General features: G+C 39.8%; 1 protein-coding gene across 8 annotated transcripts in view; it reads right to left on the minus strand.

Moving 5' to 3' along the window:
* LOC135110946 (lachesin-like) overlaps nucleotides 1–19704 on the minus strand; it is a 155719-nt gene that overhangs the window by 83533 nt on the left and 52482 nt on the right. For all 8 annotated transcript variants that reach the window (XM_064023666.1, XM_064023662.1, XM_064023665.1 and 5 more), the window contains one exon: nucleotides 6595–7923. In XM_064023666.1, coding sequence (XP_063879736.1) covers nucleotides 6595–6664 — 70 coding nt within the window. In that variant the 5' untranslated portion in view covers nucleotides 6665–7923. The remainder of the gene's footprint in view (nucleotides 1–6594; nucleotides 7924–19704) is intronic.

Below are 19704 nucleotides of genomic sequence, written 5' to 3' on the forward strand. Positions count from 1 at the left end.
TGTCAGTCACTTTCAGATCAAGAAGAGTCACTGGAGATAATGAAGGGAATGTCACATGAATCACACACCTGAATAGTGAGAGCCATTTAAATGAACCCTTTGCGTGCTATACAAAGATCAGAAAAAAAAAAAAATGAACTCATAGAGAATAAAATATACACAGTTTTTTGTTAGGAGTTGAACTCTCTCCTTTCCGGAGCTCTACCCTCCTGACCTGTGGACTAGGGGAGGGAAAAGGTCAGAACAGGCAGGAGAGGAGAGTAAGGGGAGTGGTGGGGATGGAAGGCGGTGTAGCAGCAGGTGTTTCACTTCCCTCTTACGCTAATGTCACGCTCATTCAAATTGCAGCGACGCATCCTTAGTGATGAACTTGCTTCTTATTGGAGAGCAACACTGCCATCCCGCGCCGGTGACATTCTTCCCTGAGTCCTTTCATGGTTGCCTCCCTGCATAGATTAATGGCTCCAGCTTATCATATTCTAGATCGGGAACAATATGAATATTGTCTTCGTGTTACATGTTGCAGTGTATCCATATCATTTTCTTCTCAGGAGAGGGAGGCTGTTAATACAATGAATGAAATATTTGTGTGAGCAAAGACAGTTTTGTAACAAGAAATAACTTTTCAGAATCGCATTTCAGTAACTCAGTGGACTTATAGCAAAAAAACTATAATATTCTGAAATGAAAAAAAAAACTATCTTTTGTTACATTTTTACGCTGTACCTATCTCGTATTTTAAAAGGAAATACGATGTAATACTGAGTTAACACCTCTGTACCGTAACATGAGTCAAGAACAACGCCAAGGTGATGGAGACAAAGAAAATGTATTCCTATGAATTAGACAGAAAAAATACGTAGCATAACATTTAAGCATTTCCTCGCGTCACACCTAGATTTACTCGAATTGCATCTCCTGGCCAGTAAATAATGCAGTGACCCTCCACGCTCTTTTACTGTTATGGTAGAGGCAGCAGATAATGTTACAGAGAGCAGTACACTGTGACCCTTACTGAGGCTTTCCCTTATGGCTTCTCTCCTTCGTATTCTTTTGTCTTCAACTTAAGCCCTTTCTCCCTCCTCTCAGACCCTTTTTACCCGCATGTCTTTTCCTGCGTTGTCCTTCAATATTTCGGTCTTCCTTTTATCATTATTATTATTATTTTTTTTTTTTCATTCAAGTGATTATAGTTATATTTCTGTTTAGTGAAATCTTCTTGGTTTAGTCAAGTAACGAGTGTCATAATGTCATTAGCATTCAAGGAGTTTATAGAGACGGCAAAAAATGCTAGAAAAAACTCCCTTGACGCTTAGTATAAAGACGTCAGATACTGTTACAAGATATTGCCATCTCCCTTGATGCTTAATATTGGTAGCAGGCAACGTTATAAGCTTTGTACATTACAACAAATTAAGATATAAACCAATGTCCAAGAAAGACATTTATAAAAGGGCTAGCGTACAGGCAACTACAGACTGAAAAGATAAGTGTACTTTGTAAAAAAAAAAAAAAAAAAAGTCGAAGGGGAATGGAACATGTTACTCGACTTCTAACTACGGTTGTATTTGCCAAGACTCTCACATCCATTTAACATAATGCTTCCAAAGCAAAGCCAATATATATTTTTTTTCGGCACACCCGTCTCGTTGTTATTTTGTGGCATATCGAAGTTATTTCCTTGATGTGCTTCATCACTGTTATGTTGTGAAAGTAATGCCAGAATCAAGTTGACCTTGAAGTGAAAAGCTTATACATAATACATACACACAAAAGACAGATGTTAGCTCAGAGTGAACTGTGATATTTATGCTTCGCCAAGGGCATCTGCCTCAAAGACAAATTCAATAATATTATTAGAGTACTGACGCTCTCGATCACCACATAACGATGAGATTTTGTCTTGTCTGTAAAAGGAGCTTCTCTCTCTCTCTCTCTCTCTCTCTCTCTCTCTCTCTCTCTCTCTCTCTCTCTCTCTCTCTCTCTCTCTCTCTCTCTCTCTCTCTCTCTCTCTCTCATAAGAACATAAGAAATAAGGGAAGCTGCAAGAAGCGACGACCAGGCTTACACGTGGCAGTCCCTGTATGAAATATACCTACCTATTTCTATCTATTATCCCCATCCATAAACCTGTCTAATCTTCTCTTAAAGCTCTCTAATGTCCTAGCACTAACAACATGATTACTGAGTCCGTTCCACTCATCTACTACTCTATTTGTGAACCAATTTTTTCCTATCTCCTCCCTAAAGCTAAATTTTACAGGCTTGAACCCGTTATTTCTTGTTCTACCCTGGATGCTAATCCTAAGAATTTTGCTTACATCCCCCTTGTTATAACCCTTACACCACTTAAAGACTTCTATCAGGCCCCCTCTTAACCTATGTCTCTCTAAGGAATGTAAATTTAACAGCTTCAATCTCGCCTCATAAGGAATACTCCTCATCCCCTGTATCCTTTTAGACATTCTCCTCTGTACTGATTCTAATAGACCTATATCTTTCCTGTAATGTGGGGACCAGAACTGCACAGCGTAGTCTAGATGAGGTCTGACCAGCGCCAAGTATAACTTTGATATTACTCCCGGCCTTCTACTTTTAACACTCCTAAAAATGAATCCTAGTATCCTATTTGCCCTGTTTCTGGCCTCTATGCATTGTTTTCCTAGACGGAGTTCAGAGCTAATTATAACTCCTAAATCTTTCTCGTACCCTGTACCTACCAGAGTTTGGTTGTTTAATGTGTACCTACTGTGTGGGTTTCCTCTACCTACGCTAAGTATTTTGCATTTGTTGATTTTAGATTGCAATTGCCATCTGTCCGTCTATTCATTCATCCTATCTAAATCTGCCTGCAAGGCGATAGCATCCGATTCTGACCTAATTAATCTATCTATTTTTGTGTCATCCGCAAATTTGCTAACATCACTACTAATTCCACAATCCAAGTCATTGATATATATTAGAAATAACAATGGCCCTAATACTGATCCCTGTGGGACCCCACTAATTATATGACCCCGCTCGGATTTGGAGCCGAGTGAGGCCTCTCTCTCTCTCTCTCTCTCTCTCTCTCTCTCTCTCTCTCTCTCTCTCTCTCTCTCTCTCTCTCTCTCTCTCTCTCTCTCTCTCTTGGCAACGCTTGGAGAATCATTGTTTTCAGACGAACACTTCACTAATAGGACGCAGTAATCACGGAAAATGCAACTTCACAATAATGGATGTGACTGGTGCTTGTTTACTCGGAAACAGAACACTTACTTTTGCGTATGCCATTCTCCACATATTACTGTAACCAGTGCCTTTACCATCCCAAATTTATATCCCTATTTGTAAATGTATATAAGTTGAATGTTATTGTTAATTATGTTTCTTTTTTCATGTTCTTTCGTAACGTAGTGAATGGGACTAAAATGGAATAGCCTACGTTCTTTGGTCTGTTTTTTTTTTTTTTTTTTTCAGTTACACGTGTTATTTTGATGCTTTGCTAATATACAATCTTCCCTTATCTCACTTCCATCCCAACCACTTGCCTTCCTTTCCATCCTTTCACTTCTTTTCAAATATTTCAAATGTCTCCCTTCCTCTTTACCTTTCCCCCCCTTCCTCTTGCAGTCAATCATCTCTCGTCTAAGTACGATCAATCTGCATCATCTCTCGTCTAAGTACGATCAATCTGCAGTTTCTTCCTACGTTGCTTTCTTACGTAACTACATCATTGTATTGTTCTGGAACACAATGCAATTTTTGGTAACTTAAAGCTATCACTGACATTCTTAATGCATCAAATAGATATTTGCAGCTGTTGAAAACTTAAATTCAGAACAACAAAAAAAATGATTTTTCTTTCAGGTGCAAGATTCTTTTCTTCATGTATCATTTACTACTAAACATGAGGCAGCAGGACGAAGCTGCAAGAATGCGTTAGTGGCAGCCGGGGATCAATTCATGTGGACTTGAAGGTCGCCTTGAAAATTAGATACAAGGAAAACAAAACTGAAGGGTACGCTGCACAAAGGTCCACTGTCACCGTATCACTGTAACGCTGTGCTAGGCAAGAGATGGATGGGAGCGATACTTTCGCCTCCCTGATGTCGAAAGTATTGTCAGCATTAACTTGTCGCAATATTATTTTATTTCTTCTTTTATTTTCTCTATTTATTATTTACTTGTTTTTGTAGATTAATGTTTTAGTCCTCCGGTGAATCAGATAAAAAAAAAATCATCCTTGTTCATGCATCTACGTAATTATTTGCCTGACTGGCAATTATAATAATAAATTCATCTGAACTAAAATCAACATTCATTACTATCTTGTGTCTTTATGTCTACCTCGCAGCAGCAAAGCCTGCAACAGCAAGCCTTCGGTATGTGACGATTACACATAGCATAACAAAAGAGCTAAATTTTTAATAAACCAAACTTTGATGCTGCTGGAAATACCAAACAGGTGAATAGGTTCTGCCAAGATGATCAGGGAATGTTGTGTTCCTCTCCTGGATTCTGTTATTGAACGGCTCTCGTGCTCTGCTGACCCAATAAACCTTTCATTCCAACTCTACTGGATCTGGATGGAGGCAAGCTGGCTCTAGGTGATATCTGTTATAACGTTCCGTAGAAGGGCATTGAATTATTAGTCTGCAGCCAGTTGTTTATCATCTTGTGTTTGTTGATGGATCTAGCTCGTGCAGTAATATCCATCGTATGTTTGATGACAACGCTCGGCCCAACAACATTTTCTTCGTTAGTTACTGGATTTCCCGTGGTTGTGATAATAAAGTTGTGTCTGAGTGTTTTCCTTGAAGCAATAACGGAGTCAGAGGGTTTTGTGAGTTTACATTTAGGTCGTGTATCCTCAGCTGGTTCAGGTTTATGCCCATCACTCAAGAGAATGTTAGGCCCAACAACATATGAGGTCCGTGAATGGCAAAACACCCATAAGCTTGTTCCTCATAGTAGTATATATATATATATATATATATATATATATATATATATATATATATATATATATATATATATATATATATATATATATATATATATATATATATATATATATATATATATATATATATATATATATATATATATATATATATATATATATATATATATATATATATATATATATATATATATATATATATATATATATATATATATATATATATATATATATATATATATATATATATATATATATATATATATATATATATATATATATATATATATATATCTCAACATCAAGATACAGTGTTAGAGGTGACGTTTATCACCTACAAGCGCTGATAAAAAAAATGGTGATACCAGAACCTCGTGAACTGAGACTGTTGAATGTAATTCTTTTAACATTTCCTAGCCTCTTTTTTTTTTTTGTAATTTCTCTCAGACTTATGGCATTTTTATCACTCGTAACTCATAAATCAAAGTTTTCTCCTTTGTAAAAATTCCTGGAAAATGCCAAGTGAATGTCACTCTTCACTTGAGAGTTTCAGTGTTGTTTGTAGGATTAAAATAGATCCGACAGACAGCATAGATCGTCCTGTCTCAAGGGACCTCCAGCGCTTACACACACACACACACACACACACACACACACACACACACACACACACACACACACACACACACACACACACAGAGAGAGAGAGAGAAAGACGCGGTGGGTGAGGAGGAAAACACAGCTAAAAGAACACAGGATTAAAAGAAAGAACAACGAGTGGTATTAGATATAAAAAGACAGTTTTTCAGTGCATACGAAGAGCCTTTGTATACAAAAGGGAAGGGAAAGAGAGAAGAACAGCGCCCATACATGTTTCATGGTTACCCACTCCCACTGCTGCCACCAATATGCTCTCACTCTCACCACCGTGCCACCATTGTACCTTCGGCACCAATTGTACCTGCCACCAATATGTTATGACTGCCGCAACCGCTGCCACCAGTATTGCCTTCATGATTACCATCACCACCTCTAATAATAACTATAGAACGAATCGGAAAAGAAAACGCACTTCTACAGTATAGCACCACATGACGGTCACCTTTCCTTCGTCACGCCGTCCAGTTGAAATGCAAGACAGTCGAGGTTTCAGCAGGGTTTGAAATCTGGCATTGTGATTCATAAGATATCCTCAAAAACAAGTGATAGTGAATCCTCTGTATGTGGCGATTAGCATAACAAAACAATACTGATATAAATTATTTAAGTTATCCGTAGGTTTTGCACACACACTCACACACACACACACACACACACACACACACACACACACACACACACACACACACACACACACACACACACACACACACACACACACACGTACACACATTACAATACTTCGCTGACCCTTACAGAGTGGCAAAGTTATAACAACAACTACAACAACAACAACAACTCATTGCCTAGCAGCAATCACACGCGTCTCAACGGAGGAAACAAAGAGAAGAAAGATATAAAACAAACAAAAATCCATTACATTAGCCTAAAGCTCCCTTGCAATGCCCCTTCTTCGGTCCCCGGGATATGCAAATCAGGTGGGGAATTGGCCACTTGGGAGGCAAAGGAGGAGCACTGCGATTACCCACCTGTCATGAATAGCAGCAGGAGGGGAAGAAGGCTCCACCAAGGGCACCCGGAAGAGAGGAGCAGCTGCATCCTTGTGGTGGCGCTGACGGTGATGGTGCTGCTACTCCTGATGCCGCTGATGCTACCGATGCTGATAGGATTTTTTTGTTTTTTTCTTTACCTTTCACTGATACTTTCCTTTCTAAGATTCTTCACTGTGTTTTGTTTTGCTGTTCTTTTATTATTGTTTTAGTTCTCCGTTCTAATGGATTTCTTGTTCTTTTGTTTTTACCGCAAGTTTTTTTTTTTTTTCCTTGCGGTCTTTTTTCTTCTTCTCCTTCTAAGATAATTCACGCTGTTTTGTTTCCTTCCTGCTGGCGCCTTGTTTGCTTTCTCCTTCCTCCTCTTTTGCTTCCTGCCTTTTCTTTCATCCTATCTTTTTTTTTTTCTTGTCTCTCCTTCCGTCCCTGCCTTTGGTTTAGTTTTCTCTTTGTGTCTCTTTCTGCGACCTTTATGTTATCTTGCCTTGTTTTGTCCCTCGATCTCTGTCTGTCTGCCCTCTTGTCTACTTGTCTGCCTATCTGTCCATCTGTCTGTCTGTCTACCTGCCCCTCTCTCTCTCTCTCTCTCTCTCTCTCTCTCTCTCCAGTAATGTCTCTCTCCAGTAATGTCAGTCGTGAGTGATCGATTTTTTTTTTTTTAATCTTTTCTGCGGTATTTCTCTTTGTCTTTCATTGTAAGCACCATCACTTTCACTATTGTCGCTCGCTTACCTCTCGGATTTGGAATATCACGCGTCTCTTTGTATCACGCATCGAGTTACAATTACGCGTCACCTTTCCCATTCATTTCTTCGGATTGGTGTTCCCGCCGCGTCATTCCCGCACGGGGATCTCTTCTTCTCTTTTCAGGGTATCGTTAGTCACCTTTTCCTTCTGTTTTAGCCTTGAGGTTGTCATAAAAAAGGCCTGGTTTCTGTCTGTGATTATTTCAGCTTTTTATCACTACTTTTTATAACATATTCGTGTTGATTATATATTTTTTACGTTGCACGAAATAATATATTCCTTAAGACACTAGAAAATAATTATAAAGAGATTTAGTGGGATCTGATAGAGTTCCTTTATTCCTTTTTCGAGCAAGCTCAACGTGGGGGACTGAGAGTATCACATGTTTGTTACGGCGTCACAAGATAAAAGCTGCACATCACTTTACTACTTTGACGTTGTGTGGGACGAGCTTCCACTCATGCCGAAGTTCCCCGAAGCACCAGCGAGAGGTTATTCAGGAGTGTTCCGGTTTATGGAGAGGCTTTATGGAGAAGTCTTGTCACCTCTATTCACCTCCACCTGCAAAGGAACAGAATTGTCATATGAGGATCTGATTCTATTACACACATTCACTATACGAATAGACAATACGAGTGAATTTGAATGAAACAGCCTTCCTTTTCTGTCATGATCTGAATAGATATTAGCAGAAATTATATACACAGTGAGATTTGATTATATCTCAGTCTATATTGGTCTCAGGATTTATAACGGAGAAAGTTGGGAGATAATTTTGTTTTTCTGTGAAGATATTGAATGGAATCCTACAAACACCACGCTTAGGTAGAAAATTCATTGCACGTATTGCTAAATAAGAAAACTTGTTTTTTTTATTCGTACAGATTTTTAAAAGTGAAGACACAAGTAAGACATAAGTGTTACCATGTCTATCTGTGATTTTATGTGATAGTATGATTTTTCTGTGATAATGTGTGATAATCTTCCTTTTTTTAGTCATTTATAGTATTGTGAAGTTCCAGAAAAAAAATAATATTAATTCGTGTGTATTTTACAACGAATTGACAATAAACTTATCTATCTATCTATCTACCTATCTAAAAATAACAACAAAAGTAAATGATGAATGTGGCTGTACCTTTGCTTTCCTCTAGGTTATGTTTTAGTGAGTGAAGGAATGGAGGAAATGCATCTGTGTGTCCCGGTGACTCGGTGCTCGACAGTTCCTCTCGGGTGTGACAATTACACCCATGGAAACTTTTATGACCTGTCTCCAGCTTTCCATACTGTATATCGTTGCAGTGTTCCATCTCTCTCTCTCTCTCTCTCTCTCTCTCTCTCTCTCTCTCTCTCTCTCTCTCTCTCTCTCTCTCTCTCTCTCTCTCTCTCGCAAGAAAAAAAGGTTGGGTACATTAGGTTTCTAAAGTCAAGCATCAAACCATTACTATAGCCACCTTTGTCGAATTTTTCCTTTCTTTTTCTGTCTGCTTGTTTGTCTTCAAGTTCCGTTTAGTGATCAACAGTCGTAAATTTTCCTTTTTTTCCTCTTCTTTCTTCCTCATTATCTATTTTTTTCTTATCTTATTCTGATATTCATCTTCCCCAAATTTTCCATTCCTTACTTATTCATCCAACGTATTTTTCTCATTTTTTTCTCCTACCTAATTTTCCTTTACATTCCTCTTCCTCTATACCACATTTTTCCCTCTTTATCTTTCTCTACATTCTATTTCCTCTCCCTTCTCGATTCCTTTCCACATCTTTGTTTTCTTTTTTTGCCCTCATTTTCGACCCTCTTATATTTCTTTAAACACCCTTTCCTCTCGTTTCCCTAATTTCTTTCCATCTCTTTTCTACTTGCTATCTTTCCTCTTCTCCATTACCTGTCTTTACTATCTACCTATACTCCTTCTCACTTCTACACATAACCACCCAATTGATAACAATGACTCATACTAAGCTCGAAATCACTCACACACACACACACACACACACACGTACACAGGAAGTCTGCATCACTCCGAAAACCAGCCGAAAGAGAACTACCAACTACTCTGGAAGGATGATACGAGTCGACTAAAAATGGAAATGGGAGAATATTTTAGCCGACAGGAGAGGCAACACGGCAGGGGCTGTGTGAGCTGCGAGGGTGTCTGCATGATGGAGGGCGGCATGAATGAAGCACCTGACGAATGATCAATACAGTATCAGTGGCTGTGTGCTGACAAAGCCTTCACTCTTCCTTTGCTTTCAAGTGGACGTATAACTGCATTGTGTATTCCCTAAGCCTCGGTAATGTACAGTCTGGTTTCTGACACTTGAGCTGCCAATCGAGTGTACTACGTATGTGCTGCGATTGAAGGTGGAATAAAGTAGTGCCTTTAGTATACACGAATATGTTTTCCGAAGCTTTATTGAAGTAGTCGTGTGTTTTGTAATTGTTGTTACCACTGGAATCTTCCGTGCACGAATTGGAGATAATGGAATTATTGGAATGCTACTGAAACTGAAATAAAGTAGCATTTTTTAGTCTACACGAATGTTCGCTCTGCTCTAAGAGGCTTTACTGAAAGAGTGTATAATTGTTTACATTAACTGAATCTTTTGTACACACATTTGGTGTAATTTAGAATACTGTTGAAGCTGAGATAAGGTAACACTCTCAGTATATGCGATTATTTATAAAAGACTACTGAGAGTGACTAAGAAAGAGCATAATATTGTTTTTTTTTTCTAATAGAATCTTCCGTTCCATTGAGGAGGATGTTCGAATATTCTTAAAACCGAGATAAGTTAAGAAAATCTTTAAAAGACATAAATATAAATAATCTTGAAATAATTTGATTGAAATAACCACAGAACGAAAAGATAAGAGTTTCTTCTAGAATCTTTGTCGAAGTCCCTGCTTCTTTATAATACTGAAATACTATTGAATATGAAATAAGGAATCACAACACTTTTTAATAGATATGAAAGGTTCCAAGATGCTTTACAATGCATTATGGCATGGAGGAAGATAACGCTATTTTTACCAAGTGAATATCAAATGAGAGGAGTGTTTCTTTATCAAACTGAAGCACGCAGACGAAACAGTGAAGGAAGTGAAGGCAGTGAGGAACACGCAGCAGGTGTTGTGTTCTTAACATTCACATGGTCTGGAAATAATAAGGTGTGTTTCAAGATGAGAAAAAGAAAGCACGTCATACGATAGCTTTTTTCAGTTTTATAAATTTTCATATCTAGTATAGTTTGAATGCATATTTGTGTTTTGGTAACATATAAAAAGTATGTTTTATAAGACGTGAGAAAATCTGAAAAATACCTCATAAGTCTCCCAGTCCTGGCTCTCTTGCTCCAAAGGGCGCATCCAGAAATGCCTCGAAATATCTGGGAATCTTTCGCAACGTCAAGATGCTCTGAAGTGTCCTCAACTCTCCAAAAATGCCCAACAGCAGAGTGTTCAGACATATCTATAAATGTCTAATATTGTTCAAGGGTATTCATAAATATCTCACAAAGTCCACAAATATATACAAATGTCGCATTATCTGCAAAAATATCCATGAATATTCACTACTTTACAATGCTCCTATTTCTTTTATATAGTTTTATATAGTTGCTTTCCTCACCTAACGTCACTACAAACAGATACAGTATACATAGACATGCACGTGAATATAAATGAGTGAATGTAGGATTGACTAAATTAATAGGGAGATAAATATTACTCCCTGACGCCTCCCTGCACACTTCCGCCATCTGCATGTCAGTATGAGTAATATATTTACTTAGGAGGTGATCACCTGCAGCCACTCTCTGATGCTGCCAATGCTCCGCGAATGTTACTGATTGTTGCAAATGTGTCTCTGATAGGAGGAATGGGAGACTGATTTGGGTTAGGTGACTAATGATTTTTCTAATGCCCATGATAAAGAGGACTAATGAAGGGATAGTAGTAGTAGTAGTAGTAGTAGTAGTAGTAGTAGTAGTAGTAGTAGTAGCAACAGCAGTAGCAGTAGCAGCAGCAGCACCAGCAGCAGCAGTAATACTAGTAGTAGTAGTAGTAGTAGTAGTAGTAGTTGTAGTAGTAGTAGTAGTAGTAGTAGTAGTAGTAGTAGTAGTAGTAGTAGCAGCAGCAGCAGCAGCAGCAGCAGCAGCAGCAGCAGCAGCAGCAGGAGCAGCAGCAGTAGTAGTAGTAGTAGTAGTAGTAGTAGTAGTAGTAGTAGTAGTAGTAGTAGTAGTAGTAGCAGCAGCAGCAGCAGCAGCAGCAGCAGCAGCAGCAGCAGCAGCAGCAGTAGTAGTAGTAGTAGTAGTAGTAGTAGTAGTAGTAGTAGTAGTAGTAGTAGTAGTAGTAGAAAATCAATCAAGGTGTACCTAAAATTAAAGGCAGCATTGGAAACATACATACATACATATATACAAACATACATACATTCATGCATAAATACATTATATACATCATGAAAAACAAACCCTCTTCCTTTAATACAAGTGAACATTCTCTTCTAACACAATTACATTACGGAGAGAACATCCACTTGATTAAATGAAAGAAAGAAGGAAGAAGGAAAAGTAAAGCTAAAACAAAAGAAAGAGAGAAGTAAAAAAGAAAAAAAAGAAAAGTGTGGTGTGTGACTTTCCTTATTGTCTCCTTCCTACAATTCTTTTTCTCTTCCTCCTCCTCCTCCTCCTCCTCCTCCTGCCTCGCTCTTGCTACATCAAGGTCGTTTCATTGCAGTCAGTATTCTCCTGCAGCCTACGAATAGGGCAGCCAATTACCTTATATCCAGAATGATTAATTCTACTCTCTCTCTCTCTCTCTCTCTCTCTCTCTCTCTCTCTCTCTCTCTCTCTCTCTCTCTCTCTCTCTCTCTCTCTCCCCTGCACAAAATCAAAACAAAAAGCATGCTAAATACGATTAATGAAAGAGACGTTTAGAGAGAGAGAGAGAGAGAGAGAGAGAGAGAGAGAGAGAGAGAGAGAGAGAGAGAGAGAGAGAGAGAGGACATGACATGAGGATGAAGACTGAACAGAGAGACAAGAAGGAGAAGGAGAAGTAAGAAGAGGACGGGAGACTCGAGGAAAGCTCAGAGAGAGAGAGAGAGAGAGAGAGAGAGAGAGAGAGAGAGAGAGAGAGAGAGAGAGAGAGGAGATGAGGGTGAAGGTTGGCTGGAATGGGCGGCTCGGGGCTCAGGTGTTCATGTGGAGGTAGAACATTACCGGCGAGGCTGAGCACCGCACCGCAGCCTACACTCCGCGCGGCTTTTTTAATTGGATGTCTGGAAGCAAGTCTGTGTATGGCGTCCGTGAGGCGTGCTGCTCCTGTACAAGGCTCACTCACGGGCCCTGCAACACTTGGGGGTTCATTTTAATATACTTTGCTGCGTCTCCCGTCCCGTCTTGATACTCGTTCTGTTTTTTTCCTGCGTGTTTTAGGAGTGCAAAATGTTTCGTCTCCCTCTCTCTCTCTCTCTCTCTCTCTCTCTCTCTCTCTCTCTCTCTCTCTCTCTCTCTCTCTCTCTCTCTCTCTCTCTCTCTCGTTTCTTAAAGCTGATTTCAGTTTGTTCTTATTATCTTCGTGTTTGTGTATTTTTTTTTTTCATTATTTGTTAAAAGCTGGCTGTATTTTATTCATCTTTTTCCTTCTGCTTCTTAACCTCCAGTCTGCTTTTTTACTTGATATTGTTTCTTTTTTTCTATTTGAGTTGTTTAAGCGATTCAATTATGTTTTTTTCCTTTATTTCTTAACCTTCGTGTTATTTTTCCCTTTTTCCCATTTCCTTTGCCCAATCTTCTTAATACACTAGCTATATTTTTTTTCTTATCTCAATAGTTAATGCGATGCAATTTTCTCTTGATTTTTTTTTTTTTCAGATGTGCATTATTTTAATTTCTCGGCATCCCTTTGTAAAACTTACAGTGGTAAAGATTTACTACATCGGTCTGCATTATTTCTTTAGTCATCACCACAGGTTTATTTTGATACACCAAGCATGCATTACTTGTCTCTTGAGATGCACTACACAGTTTCTTAGTATTCATACCGCCTCCTCGGTTGTATTAGGTAAATGACTTAACATATTTACTCATTTTGAGTAACATTATTAATTTTTCTTAATTAAAGTATTTGCAAACAATGATAAGTAAACGCTATATTGTGAATCTTTACATGCATAACTTTTAATTTCGGATTCATTGTCTAATATGTATATGAAATAATATAAAATTATTAAAACTCCTATTTATTTACATATTTCACACATATTACTATTAGCTTCCCGTGACTATTATCAATAGGAAATGAGTCAGCACAAAAAAAAAAAAAATTGTATCTTCATATTCATTAGTTACCCTTAATATTCGAACCTGACCTTACGTATAACATATGCAAAGTTCGCAAAGTATCATTCTTTCCTCGTGAAGATGAGTCAGAACAAGAGAGTGAGTTATGGTACATTACCTTTGTGCGTTACTTTTAAATCCACTGTTGTTGTGTCAAATATTCACGAGACTGTCTTATTTATTCTTTCTCGGAACTCTTTCTTCCTTCGTGACTAACTAAAGGCGAGGGTGAGGGAAGAATAAGAGAGGGAGTTACATAATCTTTACTCGTTACTCTTAATTCCATTATTGTTGTTGCATCGAATCTAGATGACTCCGACTCACTCACATATTATTCACAACGTGACTCTTCACTCGTGACTAATTGTGACTAAAGTTAAGTCAGAACTAGAATATGTCATCATTTTATCGTTGTATCAAATCCTCATTGACTCACACACATTACCCACACCGTTACTTTTCTCTCGTGACTAATTACAACAGAAAAGATGAGTCAATGCAAGGCACTGAGACTGCAAGGCCTGTGATAGCCTGAGGAATAGCTGGAGGGGATGTCTGTCCCTCTCTCTCTCTTTCTCGTCTTGCCAACCTTCTCGCGCTACACTGGCGAACCTAAACTTTGCTATTAAACCCCACAATAGGTCCTTCCAAATCTTGTTTTCTCCCTCGCCATCCATCTTTAGGTTCTATCCGACTCGTAAAACCCCAGAGCAGGGAAGCAGTGAGAGTACGACTGAGAGGAGAGAGACGGGAAAAAAGAGGCAACTAAAAGGAAGGGATAGAGAGAGAGAGAGAGAGAGAGAGAGAGAGAGAGAGAGAGAGAGAGAGAGAGAGAGAGAGAGAGAGAGAGAGAGAGACAATAACAAAGACACACACACACACACACACACACACACACACACACACATACACACGGAAAAAAAAATCCAGAAAAAAAAACAGAGGAAAGACACAAAACCACTAAAAGAAAACGAAAAAAAAAAATCACAAGAATAGAGAATAGCAAGGAAAACAGAAGACAGACAAACAGGCGGCAAATAAACATGGAGAGAGAGTTTGGGGAAGCACAGAGAACCTCATGAAAGGGATATATATATGGACCATCAAGGCACAGAAGGCCAGGACAGACAACACTCCCACCAGCTTGTGTCCGTCCATCCACAGACTCATGTAACGACGACAATTGTAACAGTGGACAGGTAATGACGAAGATGGTGATGAAGGAAGAAAGGAAGGAAAGAAAGTTGTACTAGGTAGAGGAGGAGGAGAAAAACATGGGAAGTTATTGGGGGGTGAAGATGGAAGAAAAGAAGAGGAAAAGAATAAGAGAAGGGGAAGGAGAAGCCGAGCATGACGACGGCGATGAAGAAGAAGAGGAAGGAAGCCAAGAAGAAGAAGAATAAAGAAGAAGAAGAAGAAAAAGAAGAAGAAGAAGAAGGAGGAGAAGAAGAAGAAGAAGAAGAAGAAGAAGAAGAAGAAGAAGAAGAAGAAGAAGAAGAGAAGAGAAGGAGGAGAAGGAGGAGGAAAAGGGGGAGAAGGAAGAGAGGAAGAAAATAAAAAAAATAACGATCTTAAGCAATTTAAGGGAAGAACCAACGGAAACACAAGTGAAAAATTATCACTAAACCAGGTGTCTGCCTTTTATTATTTACACGTGGAGGAGCAACAGGAACGGCGCAACACAAGGCGATCATAACGTCATTAACGAACACAGGCAGCGGCGGCGGGCGAGGCGTGGCGGAGACGACGATAGAGAGAACTAGAAGACGACCCGCAATAGAGACACGGTAAGAGACTTCAAGGACCGCTGCAGGAAAGCAGGATGGCGGCACACAACAACCAGAGGCACGGAATTACCAGACGGAAGGAAACTCGGTAGCTGGAGGTAAGGGTAAGGCGGAGAAAAAGGGCTCACATTGCAGGGCGTCTGAGGGTCTTAGGGTCTGAGGGCGGCCGTAAAGTGGTGCTCGCGTAGTGGCAACATCGGCCCCAGCCCCTCGCCCGCCCACCTCTGGAAACAGTCCGGGCGGCCTAAGTGTCGGTTAAGTGGATTACATGTAAATAAACTGGCGGTAATTTTCTTTATGTCCGCATTACACCACCCGCTGTCCAACGCAAGAAACGTGTGCGATTCTGAAATGAAATGAACTCCGCCGGCGGCCGCGTTAGTGTGGCAGAGCATAGAGGTAACTTTTTCCCTCTCCTTTTTTTTTTTTTTTTTTACTACGTTTTATAAGTACGTTGTGTTCCCGTCCCCCCCCTACCTTCCCGTGTTTTCTAGTTTGCGGAGTGCAGCGGAGGTGGAGGGGGACAAGCCAGCGCCACCTGGTCGTATGCTTAAGTTAGGGTCAAGGATGCTGGAGTGGTCATGGATGGCGCGGTGGTCGGGACGCGGGGATCTGGCGGTGGTATAGGAGGTGATGGCCGGAGAGGGACCACGGAGAGAGACCCAGTGATTGCCGAGTAAGGGGATGGGAAGGAAGGAGGTGAAGGAAAGAGGGAGGGAGAGAGGTCGTGACGGACGGGACAGGTGTTAGCAAAGGAAGGAAGGGAAGGAAGAGCACACTACTAACGGCTGGAACAGGGGAAAAAAATGTATTTTTAAAACCCTTAACATAATTCTTTGGAAGTTTTCACGACGCACATCTTCGTACATTTGCTCAACACACGTCGCTTACCTCCCAATACACACACACACACACACACACACACACACACACACACAGAAACCACTATACATATACATCACCCCGAGTCCCTTCTTCACCAGACAGGCATTCATAGTCATACTTTCCACCTGATTCCTTCCTTAATTTTTCCTGGAGGCTTTACTCAATGGTGAGAATGGCAATCCTGCTGCTTCTCGCTCACGGCAACGCGGTATTTCTCTATTCATACTCGAGCATAATTCTGGACTCCGAGTATGAAAAGTGGCGCGTCGCGAGGTGTACGTAGCTGGAACATTCACAGGAAAGCTTATGAGTTACGGGAAAAGATGTCATTTGCAAAAGGTGACTGTTATCTTCCTCCGTTGAGTAACTATTGAGTACGATGTAAAGAGGATTATTATTGAGGGCGTCTCTTTGCTGACACGCGTTGAAGTCGTGAGTGAGATGATGCTCGTGTGTACTGTTCATACTGTTCATAAGTGTGTTCTCGTTCCTCTCCCCTCACACTTTTTGTAAACATGGAGGATTCAGGAATGATTTTTAGTGATCTTGCCACTGCAGTTTTCTCGTAGTCTGCACACACACACACACACACACACACACACACACACACACACACACACACACACAACGCAACAAAATGATGCATTGTAAACATTTTGTGTAAATATCTTTAAGTTATAAATAGCTTCGTAAAAATTATCATCATTATCATCATTTTATATTCGTTTTATTGTTATTACATGAGAAAAAAGATAATGAATTTATAATGAAAAGAAACCAGTGAAGGAAGCAAGTCTTTTAAAGGGATAATGCTTTCACATCGTTTTGGAAAAGATTGCATTGAGGCTCCGTCGCATCGAGGTTGATAGCATTGATGCTGGAGTTGTGCCGCATAATAGTCTTCAGGGAAAGGAATGGAAGAAACGATACGTTTTGCGCGTCAACAGAACTGCTTTCGTGCTCGGGTTGCTGCTCGATCCAGAGGCAAGGACTGGTTTGTTTGTGGACGGCGGCTCTACAGTTAGATAATAGACACAAAAGGGAAGCTGCAAGAAATCAGTAGGCCTATTAGCATTTTTTAACAATAAGACATGAAACTCGTACAATATAATACCTAATAAATACGTATGAAAGAAACACATGAGATACGTAATGTACACTAAAATGTAAAATCCCCTGAAACAATAAAATAAAATAAACAAAGCATCTGATGCACTTGAAACAAAATCTCTGAGTCACAAAATGAAACACATGAGACAACACACATGCAACGTACGACATAAGACACCTGCCTCACAATACAAGAAACATTCAGTACACGTGGCAGTCCTCTATACAAGTGAGGACAAAAAGACAGAGTATCACTGCCACTGCCTGATGCTCTTACTCTTTAACAGGCTCATTGCGTTTCAACTCTTTAATATACCGATTCTGTCCACTTACACGAACACTCGACAGAAATTAACTCATGTTTCGTAATTAGTCAGTAATGTTCCATGTATTTCTTTTTGACATTATAGCAACATCACTGTTTGCTCGTACACTCCTCGGTCGTGTTGTAAGAATATTGCTACCGTACCTCGTGTGTCGTTAAGAACGACTGTTAATAGCTGAAAGGGAAAGAGTGAATGGGACTGGTTACTCCAAGCTCCATGTTTCTATTCCTACAATGACACGAGGCTTCTCTTTTCTCGGCCACTTCACTTTAAACGCGTAGACAAAAAAGTTTCTCGCTTTCCTAAACGGTAATAATGATCTAACCGCTATGTTATTGTTATTGTTTATGGAAGTGAGAAACTCCCTTGCACAGCCGGGGGAAACTTGGATATGAAGGGGGAGTGAGAACAACATGGGGAGTACGCACGAATATACTTTCTAAAACTCTCATCGCTGTGGATTCACAGCAGACAGTGATGTTTTGATAAGAGAATACTGTTTTTACTTTGGACAACGGAGCGTAGTTGTTGTGGCACCACGCAAGAAATTTTTAATCACTTTACTTCACTTTCAGAGAGAGGAGAGAGAGAGAGAGAGAGAGAGAGAGAGAGAGAGAGAGAGAGAGAGAGAGAGAGAGAGAGAGAGAGAGATGAAGTCTATCATTCGACGATACACTAGACGAGAGATGGTGAAGTTTCCTCTTTCAGTTGCAACGTTACAGGAAGGATTTTTGTATTCCTGACTGATGTTGAAATATTCGTGCATCATTCCTCTACCTGCCTACCACTTTAAATTCATATTCCATAGCTAGATTTTCCTTGGATATTCAGAATGTAATGGAAATGGAAGGATACCCAAGCAGTCATAATAAGAGAGAGAGAGAGAGAGAGAGAGAGAGAGAGAGAGAGAGAGAGAGAGAGAGAGTATAACAACATAACTGACTTGTTTCGAAACTTGAATAAGTTCATGATGTTCGTGAGTCCTCTCATAATATACCTCGTATTCTGCTTTGTGAAGACAAGGACGTAACCTAATCTGATCTAAAATAACGTAACTTAACCTAACCGTCCAACTGGTACCCGATATCATGTTTAAACAGCGAGAAAAGAAAAAAATCGAGCTTGGCACTGAACTATCCAAGCTGGGCGTTCACTTGTAAACACCGAAGCATGTTCCGAACAGAAATATGAAAGCGCACCCGATCTCGACCAACCATCTGCCTGTCGTTCCCCAGTGAGTGTGATTGAGTGGAGCCTCAGTGGCACTGACTAGAGTGAAGACTGAGGCACTTATAGATGACTGAGGAGTACAGTATGACAAACGTACATTACGGTGCATGGAGTGGAATTCATTGTGGCAGACCAAAATGGCACGTTGACCAGAGCAGTAAGGGAAGGCCGAGAGGAATGAGTGCAGTGATGATGTGTGATGGAAACATGTAGCCGTATCTAGTGACGAAATGACCACGGTAACGTAGATGTGCTGTGATTCTGTGTGGAGAGGGTAATGTAACGGAATTCTGAAAAAAAAAAAAAATGGCATTCATGAGGATCACTTTGAAAGGCCACAAAGGTAACCACTTGAGTTCGCATGGCTCTTTTTCCCGTGCATGATGCAGAATCTTTGTTTAACCATCAGTGCAAATAAGTGAACGACCTCATTGCAAGTAAGTAAATGACCTTGAAATCTCCTGTAACTTTCATTAGAAATACGAAGTTGAAACGTGTGAAAATGTGATCAAAGGAAAAGGGGCTGAACTTAGTAGCAAGATTATAAGGTTATACTTTAATCAGAAGGGCATAGCTGACGATATCAAGTCCAGGAAATGATTCTGAAGACCGTGGTGAAAATAGTGGTTAATTTCACTGAGATGTCACCAGCACGGGGATAC

Source organism: Scylla paramamosain, chromosome 21, assembly GCF_035594125.1.
Source record: "Scylla paramamosain isolate STU-SP2022 chromosome 21, ASM3559412v1, whole genome shotgun sequence".
In the NCBI taxonomy this organism is placed as follows: Eukaryota; Metazoa; Arthropoda; class Malacostraca; order Decapoda; family Portunidae; genus Scylla; species Scylla paramamosain.